Genomic DNA, 14243 nt, shown 5'->3' on the forward strand with positions numbered 1-14243 from the left:
GTGAAAGTTTAGTCACTTAAGAAGAATTAAAATTAGTTATCAAATGCTGATTCATGACTGTTGTTTGTTGCACTAATGTTTCCTCCTGCCTTCATCTATATTAACTCTGCCACTAACTGCAAGCTTTTTGCACTTTGAGTGGTCAGTCAATTGTAAATGTGATTAGGGTTGTAGCCTGTTAGGTTGGGAGCTGTAATCATGGTCAATTCCCAACGGCTGCCTTGGGCCTATAAAGGTAACGTAAAATTTATTTTATTAATTTTCAACCAACAAGCTATTTGGTGCTTTTTTATAAAGAGTTTTGGATCATTTTTAAACAGTTTGAGAAGTACTTAGAATCAAAAGTTGAAAAGGACTTTGCTAAAATAAATGGCAATTACTTTCTTTAGTTATTTCTGAAAGTAGGCTTTAAATTATAAAGGCTGTTTTAATCGGGGTATCTGCTGAAAAAGATAAGACTATGTACAAGTTTGCATGAGATCTAAAATAAGTTCTACAAATGGGCAAATGTTTCTACAAGTCATTATCAGGCATTCTTTGGTAAAATAAACTTGTTGTGGTACAGAAGATCAGTGAAAGCAAATGTCATTTGCACTGAAGATCAAATTTAGATCAGATCTCATAGCTTCAGGCTGATGTCAACTCCCCTGAACTAGGATGTATTCAATAACATCGCATCTACCTAAGTAATACTGGAAATCAATGACTTGGCCTCCGCAGCCTTCCATTTTAAAGAATTCCACAGGGTCACCATCTTGATCCCAGTTGATCAAGTCTTTCTTCATGCAGTCATCAATCCCAGGAATTGGTAGTGAACCTTGAAACATTACCATTGTCATATTGAAACAAACTACCATTTTCCATCCATATTCAACATTCCATGCCTTTGGGTTCCTTTGTTAAGCATTTTAGTCTTGGTAATAAGTTTTCTTGTGGATATGTGAGGAATGTGCAAGGTTCCCCAACGGTGTGGTAGCATTAGTAATAGTGTATACACTTACAACTGATAATTATGTGCTTGCACTTCCTATCTGAGTTAATTTAAGAGGAAATTAGTGTCAACAGGAAATCTTCCTGAGAGGGAAAACCCAACTGTGCCACAACTATACCTCCAACAAGCATGTTAAAGCAGTTTTGCTCAACTGCTGATACCAGTTTGTTGACACAACTGTTCAGTTCTTTTCCCGAGATTTCTCACATGAGATGCAATTTGTGCCCACCAACCTCTGCAAACAGTTAAAGTTTATTAAAGCTTGTACAAGCTTGGTGACACCTTTGACACTCTTTGCAGACATGTGAATTTGAGTCCTAGTGAGACACTGAACAAAGAAAACACATCCCCTTTATACAGGTCAGTTGGTAATGCTTATAGATGCTCTGGTCACTCCCTCATAGTCACCTGAATCCCCAGATATGATGGTAGGATGAGATCATCCTCTGAGATAATGCAAATGCTAATGCCCTAATCCTGGGAAATTGTGATGCAGACGATTTCCTGACTCAGTGATTCCCCAAGACAATGTAAGTGTGACATACCTTCAGGGGATGGCTAGAAAGCATTTCTGAATGGAAGAGATTGAATTATAGTTTAATCTGATAATAGCAGGAGAATAGTAGAAAGTGACTGTCTAAATGTAGTGGGGAGTTGTTCTCATTACTGCACAAATGTCATCCCCACGCAAAGACAGTGCAGTTTAAGTCTTTCTCTGGGCATCAATGTAATAGTAGAAATTCCCATTTAATCTTTCAACATTACACAATCTTGTGCCTGTAGTAATAGATGATGGGCAAATAAAGAAGAATGTAAACTAATGTAAAAACATTTTGTAACTTGAAAATCATAATTTCTGTATGTACTTACAGGTTACAGATGTTCTCAGATCAACCTTTTAATCAAGGGCCAATTATTTTTCATGATGCATTATTTGCTTGCTAGACTGTGATGATCTTTCCAACATTTTGCCACATGAGCATTCTATGATGCTGAGTAGAAGGTCCATTAAATTTAGATTTACCAGGATGTTGCTGGGAATAGAGGGTTTGAGTGATAAAAGAGAGGCTGAATAGTCTGGAACCTTTTTCACTGGAGCATAGGAGATTAAGAGGTGACTTTATAGAGACTTTAAATAATGAGGGGTATAGATAAAGTGAATGACAGGTGTCTTTTCCCAGGGTGGGACATTTCAAGACTAGGGGGCATATTTTTAAGGTGAGAGGAGAAAGATTACGGTGGATTGTGTGTGGAATGAACTGCCAGAGGAACTGGGAATGGGTGCAGTTACAACATTTAAAAGACATTTAGATAAGTAAATGAATAATAAATGTTTGGAGTGATTTGGGCCATGTGCAACAGATGGGACTAGTTTAGTTTAGGATTATGGTCGGCATAGCCGAAAGGTCAGTTGCCAGGATGTTAGACTTCACGACTCATCTTTAAGTTGTGACAATATAAGAGCTGAGAGATTATGTTGGAGCTGTACAAAGCTTTGGTTAGGTCATAACTGGAGTAATGTGTGCAAATAAGTTTCTCTCAGAATTGGAAGGATGAGATTGCACTGGAGGGGATGCAGAGGCAATACACCAGGATGTTGCCTGGGTTGGAGAATTTTAGGGGTGAAGAAGGCTGGATAGCTTGGGTCGATTTACTTCAGAGCAGAGAAGCCTGAGGGGAAACCTGTTTGAGCTATATAAGATTGTGAGGGGCCTGGACAGAGTGGAAAAGATGTAGTTCTTCCTGTTAGTTGAAGAGTCAAAATGAGGGAGCGTAACTTTAAGTTGAAGGGCATAAGGTTAGGAGGAGATTTGAAGAACATAAAACTTTTACCCAGAGGGTGGTGGGAATCTGGATTGCACTGTCTTGGAGGGAAGAAAAAACAAGAAACCTCAACGTTTAAAAAGTGCATGGATGAGCATTTGAAATGTCCAATTACTGTGCACCAAATGCTGGATAGAGAGGTGCAGACTCTATGGGCTTAAGGGCTTCTGCACGATATGGCTCTACAATGTTATATCACCAAGCAGCCTGCTTGATTGACACCATGTTAACAAATATTCACTTGCTCCACCGTTTGTGCACCATAATAATTATGTACTAATAACCAATGCCCTGCAGAAATTCACAAAGGTTCCTTAGACAGCAGCTTGCAAACTCTTGACCCGTATCATCTCGAAGAACAAGGGTAGTAGATACATGGAAACATTACCACCTGCAAGTTCCTCTCCAAGTCACCCCTCATCCTAACTTGGAAATATGTTGCTGTTTCTTTGATGTCACGGTGAAAATTGTGGAACTCACTTTCTAACAGTGCTATGTGTGACTTTGCACCAAATGTACCACAGGAGTCCACGAAGATAACTGATCAACACCTTCTCTGGTGAAACTAGAGGACAATAAATGCTGGCTTAGCCAGCAAAGTACAAATCCCTAAATGAGTAAAAAGGATTGTGTCTAGCAACATCAAAAAATAGTCTGTTTTAAAGCCTGTTTCTGATATAATTCAAGATATTAATAACTTGATTTATGTCACTCGTTATTATATTTCTGTTTTCCAGGGTTTTGTTATGGCGGTGACAATAATTCGGGAAGCATTGGATGAGTTCCGTCGCTATCAACGAGATGAGGAGATGAATTCACAGCTATATAGCAAGCTGACCATACGAGGTTAGAAATAGCTTGCTCAGCATTTCAACAGTCGTACTCAGTTGATGGGTTTTGTCAGTGGTAGTTCCAGTTTTGGAAAATAGTTGCCAATGATTCCAGGTTCTAAGTATTGGTCACTTATATTTTTAATGTGTGAACTTTAAAAATGGTTCCTTTCTTCATGAAATTAATTCCACATAATCTTGTGCAGTGACTCAATAACAGTTATTGAGGCAAATAGTTCTCAAATTTCAAGCTATTGAGCAGTTATTGAAATGAGACATAAAATTTTATGGTTAACTGTCGTCTTCAACTAAGTGTCATCCTTCTTGATACTGTTCAATGTCTGAAACTCAAACACTCGCTCAGCAACTGAGTGAGCCACAAGATTGTCCAGATCTTCCATATGTTGACAGAATCCTGCGTGTTGCAATCAAGGGACTGCACTTTCCCAGATATGCCTTATTTATGTAATTAGTCAATTTGTTATCAGTCAACACTGATTCTAAAGTAATAGCACATCTCTCAGCTTGGGGAACAAAGAATGTTCGCTAACTGCAGGAGGCTGTAAAAAGCTTTATCCCTCTGTAACTTGGTGCTCATATCTTGTTGCATATAGGCATTTGTCATCTGCACTCCGTTCAAATTACATACTTCTGTCCCCTTTACCTGGTTCATCTGTGACTCTTCCCTTCCCTTCCTTGACTCCATTGTTGCGATTTCTGAGGACAAGCTATACTTCAATATCCATGACTGGCCTATTAATTCGCATAGTTCTGTTTCTCTACTGTGATAGCACCTTCCAGTAGGCAGCTTCCAGCATGACTTTTTCCTCAACCATTACTCTCTCCCCGCTCCTTCCCCACCCCCCCCCCCCCCCCAAAAAAAAACCTCACTTGTGGTTGATAAGGCCTTCCGCTGTGCCTGACCTACACTTCTGCCCTCACCCCTTCCCCTCCTCCCTACACCAACGGAATTCACTTGTCCTTCTTTTTCACCATACTGATCTGCATTCAAAGGATCATCCTCTACTATTGAAATTGAATGAATGGGTTGTGATGAAAATAGATCATGTGATAATAGGACTACAGAGGTGAGAATGGGTTAGCTGTGCTGAAAACAACCCCATGTCATGATAGAACCAGGGTATAGGGGTCAGTTAAAAAATATGGAAGGATACGATCAGGCTCCAAAGTTACTGAACTTAATGTTTCTTTTTCCTTTCTCCACTATTAACAACGCCTTTGTCTTTTGCACTCAGGCTCTTTACCCTCTGCCGCCTTGGTCCTCCTCTGCATATGTCAAAAGTAGTGAAAACAAAATCCTTTTTTCCAGTACTGTTCGGTCTGAAGAAGAGTCATATCAGACTGGAATATTAACTCTACTTATGTTGAGTTTCTCCAGCACTGTTTTATTTAAGCTATATGAAGGGATAGAAATTTGTGTTTTTTTTTATTTTTAAGTGGTTTGTGTAACCATCATTTCCATTGCTTGATTCATAAATGTGATAGTGAAAAGTTCATATCTGGCAAGTGATGTACTGTCGTTCCAAAAGGCAGATGGGGGATGTATTTCATGTAAAGGTTTTCTTTGTATGGTGTTCTGGGTGCCACAGGTGACTGGTGCTGTTGAAGTCAAATGGATCAGCTATGTATCTGCTTGGAAGTAATAAGCCCTTTTAGCTTTTTTTTTGAATTGTGCTAAAGATGCATTGTAACCTGAATTGCTAACTGCTTTAAAACAGTTGTCCATGAAAGTCCAGTTTCATTATTCAAAATTTGGAAGATAAAAGATTATTTTAGTGATAAACACTGAAGGAAAAAATGCAAGATTAAGGTGTAAATAAAATGTAATTTTTTTATAAAAGGGTGGAATGCAGTTAGTAATAGAAATTAACTGGAGAAAATTGCAATAAAAGAGCAATCAGTTTTTTATTACTTACAGCATATTTGTAGTTAACTTTGGAATTAATATGATGCAACTGTTATGAATATCTGATTCATTTTCCTGTACCAAGTTATTTGTAGTATCATGGTGTGTGATCTGTAAAACTGAAGATGGTTTAGGGAACAAGAACTTTGGTCTTCTTTGGAGTCTGAGTTAAAAAGCTTTGTGCATTTAAATCAGTATTGACTTTATTCTTACCTAGTCATTTGCAGTTTAAATATTCTGTGTGAAATTTAAATTGCAGAAGAGTAGCATTAAATCTCTAACAAGGAATGGAAAGTAATAGTTTCACTGGGAATTACTTCCTGACTTCCATAAGTAGGTATTAAATGGTTATATCTGATATGACCTGAGGAGCAAGAGTTTTATCCATGCAATTTCCCATTAGTTTCCTGTGGCCTTGAACCCAGTATTGTAATTGAAGTTAGACCTACAGGATTAGATAAAAGATCTTGTAAATGGGAAAAAAAACTTTGGAAAGATATTTTATCAAAAAGGTGACACAGCATTAAGGCACTGAATTTCCATTCATAATTATTCTTTGGTTGCAAATTTTTCACTAAAGTTTTCAAATAGCTGATGTGAGATTACTAAATAAGTAATTCATATTGGCTAACACTTTAGCAGCTGAATGAATAGGAATTTGATATGCTTATTAAGTTACAGCTATGTTTGTTATGAGTGTATGCAGATATATCCATGACTAATCTAATCTGACTATTTTACTAATGGACCTAGAAATATGTGCCTTGTCTAAAACGTGGACGATAGCTTGAAGATTTGGTGCATATTTCACAATTTATTTTGGTTAAATTTTTCATTCTAGAATATCTTTGAAAAGGAACTACAATGTCTATCAGATCATGAACTTGAGGCATGCTGTTGACTGTCCTAGTGTTACCTCTTCACTTGGCTCCCCCCCCGCCTACCTCCCTTACAAAAGATAAAATTTGTTGGCTGCAGTTCCACTTTTGCATTGAAGTAATCCATGAATTAGTTGTGACCACCAACTTGTAACTCAGTTTTGAAACAAGCATGCAATCTTCTTTCTGTTGCTGTTGCCTTCACCATAGTTTTGACAAAGCTCAGACAAGAACGTTTGGGAGGAGAACTGTGTACTTTGTGACAGATCTAATTACACAATGTGTAGTTTTTCTGTGTCTTCAACAAATGTGACTGACTCACCATTTTTTTTTCTAGGTAAAGTACAGGTGAAGAGCTCTGATATTCAAGTGGGCGATCTTATTATAGTTGAGAAGGTTTGTGTTCGCTGTATTTACTACTCTGGCATAAAAGAGATTGCTACTTCTGTTTGCCTAAAGCCAGGGTGTATTTTTCACAGCACTGCTGACTCCAGAATAGCTAGAAATATGACACCGTTTTGCAAAGTTGGGAATGTGCCTGCATTGATTTTAAAAGGAAAATAAATTAACTTATGTATCTTGTGCACTTTTTATGTATAACATAGCGTAATTAGATTACCCTACAGTGTGGAAACCGACCCTTCAGCCCAACAAGTCCACACCAACCCTCTGAAGAGTAACCCACCAAGACCCGTTTCCCTCTGACTAACGCAATTAACAATTTAGCATAGCCAATTCACCTGACCTGCACATCTTTGGATTGTGGGAGGAAACCGGAGGAAACCCACGCAGACACTAGGAGAATGTGCAAACATTACACAGAGCCGCCCGAGGCTGGAATCGAACCTGGGACCCTAGTACTGTGAAGCAGCAGTGCTAACCAGTGAGCCACCATGCCACCCCACATCAAAAAGTCTGTGGATAATTACATCTGCATTGAATCTGATATAGAGAATTCAGAAAGTATCGCTATTGATGGATGGAGAAAGGAGCTATAATGTTCATTATTACTTCATGTCTTATGTTGTGTCTATCCACCAGTTGATTAACTTGTGGCATCCTGATGTATCCAGTCAAATTATTCAGTGACCAAGAGAGATTTGTGTGTAATGTGTGTGTGTGCTGCATAAAATAATTCACTATGCAAGATGTTTTGCTAATCATAGTGGAAATCTAATTTTACTTAATGAGAATGTACAGGAGATAGTAATAAGATCAAGAAATGTAGGACAGTGAGAGTGAGTAAGTAAATTAGTATGGTTGTGTTTTAAAATGTAGAATGAGAATAAATTGAGAAAATGAAAAAAAATTAAATAGTTTGTGTCCAGTAGGAAGAATGATGCAAAATTGTTGTAAAATAGTGAGACATGAGTTTTGTTTCCTCAAGTTGAATTCTTTCTCTCTACTGGTTTCTGTCAAAAACATTAATGTCTCCTACCACTTCTATCATGATGTTTCTTAAAAGCTTTTGTCGAAGTACCTTCTAAATGATGATACTCTTTGCAAATACTCTACTCCCTGAGTTTCCTCTTCTGTAACACACTATGTATTTATACGTGCAATTATAACATAGTCTCTTATGCTAATTTGAGTGTCAACAAAACCATGGTACAGTGCCTTTTAATGTAGAAAAACTGGCCAAGGACTTTATTGTAAGCTTAATCAGACAAAAGGAAACACCAAACTAAGCATATATTCAGATGGGTGACCAAAACATCGTCAAAAAGTTCTGAAAAAGGCACAGAGGTTTATGAAGGCAATTTCAGATTTTAAGGGTTAGGAAGGCTTTCCCAGGATTTACTGCAGGCCCTCACAATAACTTTCAATGCACTTGTAATCCTCAGTTTGTTTTTAAAATGATCATGGTCTCCTATCACTTTGATTGACTTGCCCTTCTCTTAGTCTTTTCAATCTTAGTGTTGTCCTGTAGTTTTTACAATGATCCTTATCAGTTGAGAAATGTTGTGATTGAGGTCAAATCCTTCAACTGTTGCTTAAGTTTGAATTGACAGTGATGTAGACCCATTAATTACTAATTGGATTTATTGAATAATGCTGGACATTTTTTATAGACCGCTTATAAATTGGAAGTTTTGAAAATAAATTATTTTTCAATGAATCAGTACTTTTAAGTATGTTTACCCATTTACTCTACACAATATTGACAATGTATAAATATTGTATTCACGTCTTTGGAAATGGATAATAGTCTTCTGCAGTAGCAGGGTAAAAACATTGACTGCAGATGCTGGAAACCAGATTCTGAATTAGTGGTGCTGGAAGAGCACAGCTGTTCAGGCAACATCCGAGGAGCAGTAAAATTGACGTTTTAGGCAAAAGCCCTTCATCAGGAATAAAGCAGTAGCAACCGAATGGTAACCTGTGAGTTATTTGTTAAACCAGTAGGAGGTTGATCCTATTTGAGTGGAATGAGTTATGTGGGACAGATCAGTTCTCAAAAGATCTGGACTGGACATGTTTAACCGTCGGGAGTGTGTAAGATTGATTGGTAGATTTGAGAGAAGAAAGCAGCTCAACAAAAGCCTGTTCACTATAAGTTGAGACCTAATGTAACATTGTTGATTTTTATACACGTGTGTATGAAGGCTGCACCTGAAAATTAGATTGAACAGTATCAGTGTTCCGACCCAAGATAATTCCCACGGTTTCAGGAAATGCTTCCAAATACAGCAAACTGATATGAAAAATTTCTTTTTGTATTTGAGTAGATTGAAGCCCCCTGGAAACATGTCTTTTAGGAGGTGTGATTTAAGGTGAAGGGTTTAATTGCTAGAAAGTGTTTTTTTTATCATCACCTCATTTGTCATTCGCATCAGATCCTCTGGAATGTGTCACAGTACCAACAAGGGAATAAAGCTTGCTTTATGAATTTTTAAATTTTGTGTATATGTGCTTCTCCTACGAATATTCTATTTTAAAATGACTGACCTTGACATTCAAAAGAAACTATAATAAACCAGGCAATAATTTCATTATAGTCAGTTTCGTGTTAAATCATATACTCTTTGAGACAGGAAAAGTTACAAATATAACTGGTGCCTGTGTCCAAGATAATGGGCGCAATTGAAGAGCGTTCCCTAACCAGTACAGTTGACATCTAATGCCTATCTTTTTGGATAGGGGGCATAAGGTGGGGGGCAGGTGTATGCATTCTGTTCAGGTGAGTAGAGTCTGAAACCAGTGTAAAAGGTGAGGGCAAGCAGAACTCATGGACTTAAAATTGCTCCTTTTTCAGTGCTGTTCCCACTGAATTTGGTGGATTGCACATTTGATGGTGTAAATGAGGCCAAATTTTGTCCCCCACTCTTCAACGCATTGCTGTCCATCAGACCATGCACTGTATAAATCGTTTTCCAGTGTAATAACCGTGACTGCACTTTTACCATTTGATTGTTAAACATCTCAGGATGTCCTGAGAACAGGCAAATGCAGTTTCTTCTCCCTCTTGCTTTTCCTTTCCTCCTCAATTTTCAGTAATGGAGTAGTCACTGAAATCTTCTGTCTAGTAACTATCATATATATAATTCTGTAGTGCTTGAGGTAAATTGTATATGCTGTATGTAGTCCTTTTTAAATTTCAACAGAAGTACCTTCTAATGGTATTGCTTTTTATAGCAGTCACCTCAATTATAATTATCTACTTTAATCTCCAAATAAGTTAGCCAGCTTGCAATCTATGAATCTCATTATCCTGAAACTGAGTAATTCTTTTGCCCACCGAAAAGCAAGAATTTCTGGAGTCATCAATATGACATTTTAGTATCATTGAGTGGCTGACAGGTCTAATGAATTGGATGAATAACTAACTGTGTTTATGATTTGCTATTTGCTGCAGTTGTGCATACTTTGGTCCCACACCGGCTCAGAACTGGGTTGCTCAGACGTTTTTCATAAAGATCCTCGCAACAAACAGTCAAATCTGTCATTCATGCAATGAGCTTGAACTGAATTTAAGCCTCGGCACCAGAAAGAGAGAATGTACAGATGCACTGCATTATCCTGACTTTCAGTGCTTTGATTTTGAAGTACTTGGCTGAAGAATAAATCTACAGTCCAGGGACACAAAAGTAACAATAATTAGATAAATTAGCAGTTGGTGACTAGGTTAGACCAAGCTAGGTATTTTTTTTTCCTGCAAAAATGTCTCTTAAAATAATGCTAAATAATTTGTTCTCGTTTTTGAAATTGAATTGACTCAATTAGAAACCACGAACCCTTGTTCTGTACTGTTTAGTATGTAACCTCTGTACACATCCAGTGAATCAGAAAGGGCTTGCAGCCTCCTTTTGAGGTTAAATTTGAAGCTCAGGACATGTTTTAATTTTCCGAGAAGAAACGTTAAGATTTGAAAATGTAACACTCATGTTTTGTCCTGAACAAAAACCGAAAGAACTGTGGATGCTCTAAATCAGAAACAAAAATAGAAATTGCTGGAAAATCTATGGAGAGGAAGCAGAGTTAACATTTCAGGTCAAGTAACCTTTCCTCAGAACTGAGTTCTCAGAAGCACTCTGTTTAGAGGAAAGTCACTCAACTTGAAACATTAACTCTGATTTCTTTCTGCAGATGCTGCCAGGCTTGCTGAGCTTTTCCAGCAATTTCTATATTTTGTCACCTATGCTTTACATTAGGCATCTAATTGATTCAAAGCATAACATTTCTGTTCTTATTGGGAATTGTGGTAGGAGGAATAAAAAATCATCTTGAATGATGAAAGCTTGAATGTGGTAGAGGTTGAGTCCATGATTAAGAAAGCAAATGCAATGTTGTCACTTATCTCAAGAGGGTTGGAATATAAAGCACCGTTGTGCTACTGAGACTTTATAAAGCTCTGGTTAGGTCTCATTTAGAGTACTGTGTCCAGTTTTGGTCCCCGCACCTCAGGAAGGACATACTGGCACTGGAACGTGTCCAGCGGAGATTCACACGGATGATCCCTGGAATGGTTGGCCTAACATTGAAGGAACGGCTGAGGATCCTGGGATTGTATTCATTGGAATTTAGAAGATTAAGGGGAGATTTAATAGAAACTTACAAGATAATACATGGCTTGGAAAGGGTGGACGCTAGGAAATTGTTTCCGTTAGGCGAGGAGACTAGGACCCGTGGACACAGCCTTAGAATTAGAGGGGGTCAATTCAGAACAGAAATGCGGAGGCATTTCTTCAGCCAGTGTGTGGTGGGCCTGTGGAATTCATTGCCGCAGAGTGCAGTGGAGGCCGGGACGCTAAATGTCTTCAAAGCAGAGATTGATAGATTCTTGATGTCACGAGGAATTAAAGGCTATGGGGAGAATGTGAGTAAGTGGAGTTGAAATGCCCATCAGCCATGACTGAATGGCGGAGTGGACTCGATGGGCCGAATGGCCTTACTTCCACTTCTATGTCTTATGGTCTAAAAAGGGTCTACTGGATTAGATTCATTTCATTAAAGGTAGCAGTACAAGTTATCAACGCATCACAAAATGAAAATGAAGCTGGGGTTCATTTCTGGAGGAGTGAACTATAAAACCAAAGAAATCAGTACGCCTATAGCAAGATCTTTATCCAAATGCATAGAATGTAGTGTATAACTCTGAACTTATTAATTAAAACAAACAAGCGCTGACACAGTTTTAGTATCATCCTAATATTTTGTACAGAGGGTGCAATGATTGAAGACTGTGAGCTAGTGTTTTTCCATGTGACAGAGAAGACTGATAAAGACATTTTAGAAGTTTAAAAGAATTTAGCAGGCTAAAGCAAATGTGGATAATCCAAAATGAGAAGCCATAAAATGTCCAGTAATAAAGACAATAAGTAACTCAGAAGAAACTGCTTTACCCAGGGAGTGAGGAAAATATGGAATTTGCTGAACTGTGGAGCAGTTCAGATAAGAACAGAAGTAGAAATTATTGAAGTACACAAAGGAAAAGGAGTAGAAGATGAAATAAGGGTTCAAGGAGGTTTGTGTATATCTGGTAGACTACTTGCCCTCTTTGAAAATGTGTTGCTGGTTAAAGCACAGCAGGTTAGGCAGCATCCAAGGAACAGGAAATTCGACGTTTCGGGCATAAGCCCTTCATCAGGACTTGCCCTCTTTGTATGCTATAAATTCTATATAAGAGACTACAGTAACTCTAGCTTCAGTTGATGTGTTTCAGGTTGGTAGGCAAGTTGCAGATTTGACTATTTACCTGTATTACTGTTCAATCCTGTTTCAGAACCAGCGCATCCCCGCTGACATGATCTTTTTGAGAACATCAGAAAAAAGTGGTAAGCAAGTTTTCTTCATTCTTTCACAGTGCCTGGTAGAAAAACAAGTGATGAGAGCAATGCTTAATAACTTGAACAAATCATTGCTTTTATGCACTTCCAAAAAAAAATTCACTCGAAGCGCTGATGTTTGATGGTTGAATTTTAATGTACTAATTCCACAATTATATATTAAACATAATTTCCAAAAAAAATGTTTTGATCAGTATTTATGTGAGAAACTTCGAGCAAGTACTCAGATTTGATTGTTTTGTGAAATATTTTGTGTTGCAATCAGCAGTGCTGACGAACTTAAATAAATTTTGGTTGCATTGTATCCTTTTGAAAATAGCTCCGATGGGATTCAATGTCTGATTATTGTAAAGTGAGTTATTTTAATAAAATAATTTATTAGCATCATTAGCTGGCAAGTGTAATGAGAGAGATAAATAAGTGAGCTTATTACTGAACATAAAAGCAAAGTGTTGGAGAAACATGGCAGATCTGGCAACATTTGTGAAGGGAGAAGTGGAATACTATTAACATTTCAAGGCTTACGACTTTTTCAGAACTGAACTGAGTTCGAATGATGATTTGCAACTGCCTGGAAACATTCTTATTCTCCAAAGATGCTGTCAGACTTGTTAAGTTTCTACAGCACTTTGCAGATGCTGGAAATCTGAAATCAAAGCAGTGTTTTGCTTTGATTTATCACTGAACCTTTCCCATCATTGAGTTTGCTTTGTCTCAACTTCGCCATGCATACCTTATAACCACTGTTTAGATCATTTTCTAGATTATTTAGCACCAACACAAAAGCTGAATGGAGCCGCAAAACTAATATAAATCTTAAATATGTTTGAAAGTTATGACTTAATTTTAATCCCAGTTTCAACCTGGAGTGTATTGTTTGACGTAATAGCGAGAAATTTATTTTTATGTTCTGCTTAATTCTACAGTTTCAGTTTTTTAGCTTGTAAAGGAAAGACATTTTAATATAGACTATTGGTGCTTTCCAAGGAATCAGCAGAAAATGTTGTGAATACCCAGTGTCAATGTTTTTGTTATGATCTTTCATCACAATTGAGAGTTAAATATATTTCATTAGCCTGAAATATTAATTGTTTTTCTCTCCAGCTATGTTGACCTAATCCACTGAATATTGCCAACATTTTTCTATTTCTTTCTCTGCTTTCTAGCATCTGCATTATTTTGTTTTTGTATTTTGGACATACTGGCTATTGATCTGTTATTGTCAGGAATTAAGTTTGTATTAAGATTCTGGAGAGTACTTGTGATATTTCAAAAGCTGAAACATGAGCAACTTGTTTAATGAGATTTCTGGTACTTAAAGCAGTGGTCTTCAACCCCTTTATAAATTTACTCACTACTTGAATTTCAGTGCAATCCAAAATCTACCCCAAACCAAAATATAGAATAAATGATTTTTTAAAGCACTAAAAATAAACTAAGCAATTATGAATATTTACTTTGTCCACTGCTCACTGTCTTGACACCAATAGCGACAGGTTATCTGCA

The 14243-nt window shown here is 37.4% G+C and overlaps 1 protein-coding gene across 1 annotated transcript in view; it reads left to right on the forward strand.

Annotated features, from left to right (window-relative positions):
- The window catches only part of atp9b (ATPase phospholipid transporting 9B), a 351572-nt gene that overhangs the window by 90538 nt on the left and 246791 nt on the right, over positions 1 to 14243 (forward strand). The window contains exons 5-7 of the mRNA XM_060823126.1: positions 3553 to 3661; positions 6788 to 6846; positions 12674 to 12725. Of these exons, the coding sequence (XP_060679109.1) occupies positions 3553 to 3661; positions 6788 to 6846; positions 12674 to 12725 (220 nt within the window). The remainder of the gene's footprint in view (positions 1 to 3552; positions 3662 to 6787; positions 6847 to 12673; positions 12726 to 14243) is intronic.

This window comes from Hemiscyllium ocellatum, chromosome 4, assembly GCF_020745735.1.
Source record: "Hemiscyllium ocellatum isolate sHemOce1 chromosome 4, sHemOce1.pat.X.cur, whole genome shotgun sequence".
Taxonomy (NCBI): domain Eukaryota; kingdom Metazoa; phylum Chordata; class Chondrichthyes; order Orectolobiformes; family Hemiscylliidae; genus Hemiscyllium; species Hemiscyllium ocellatum.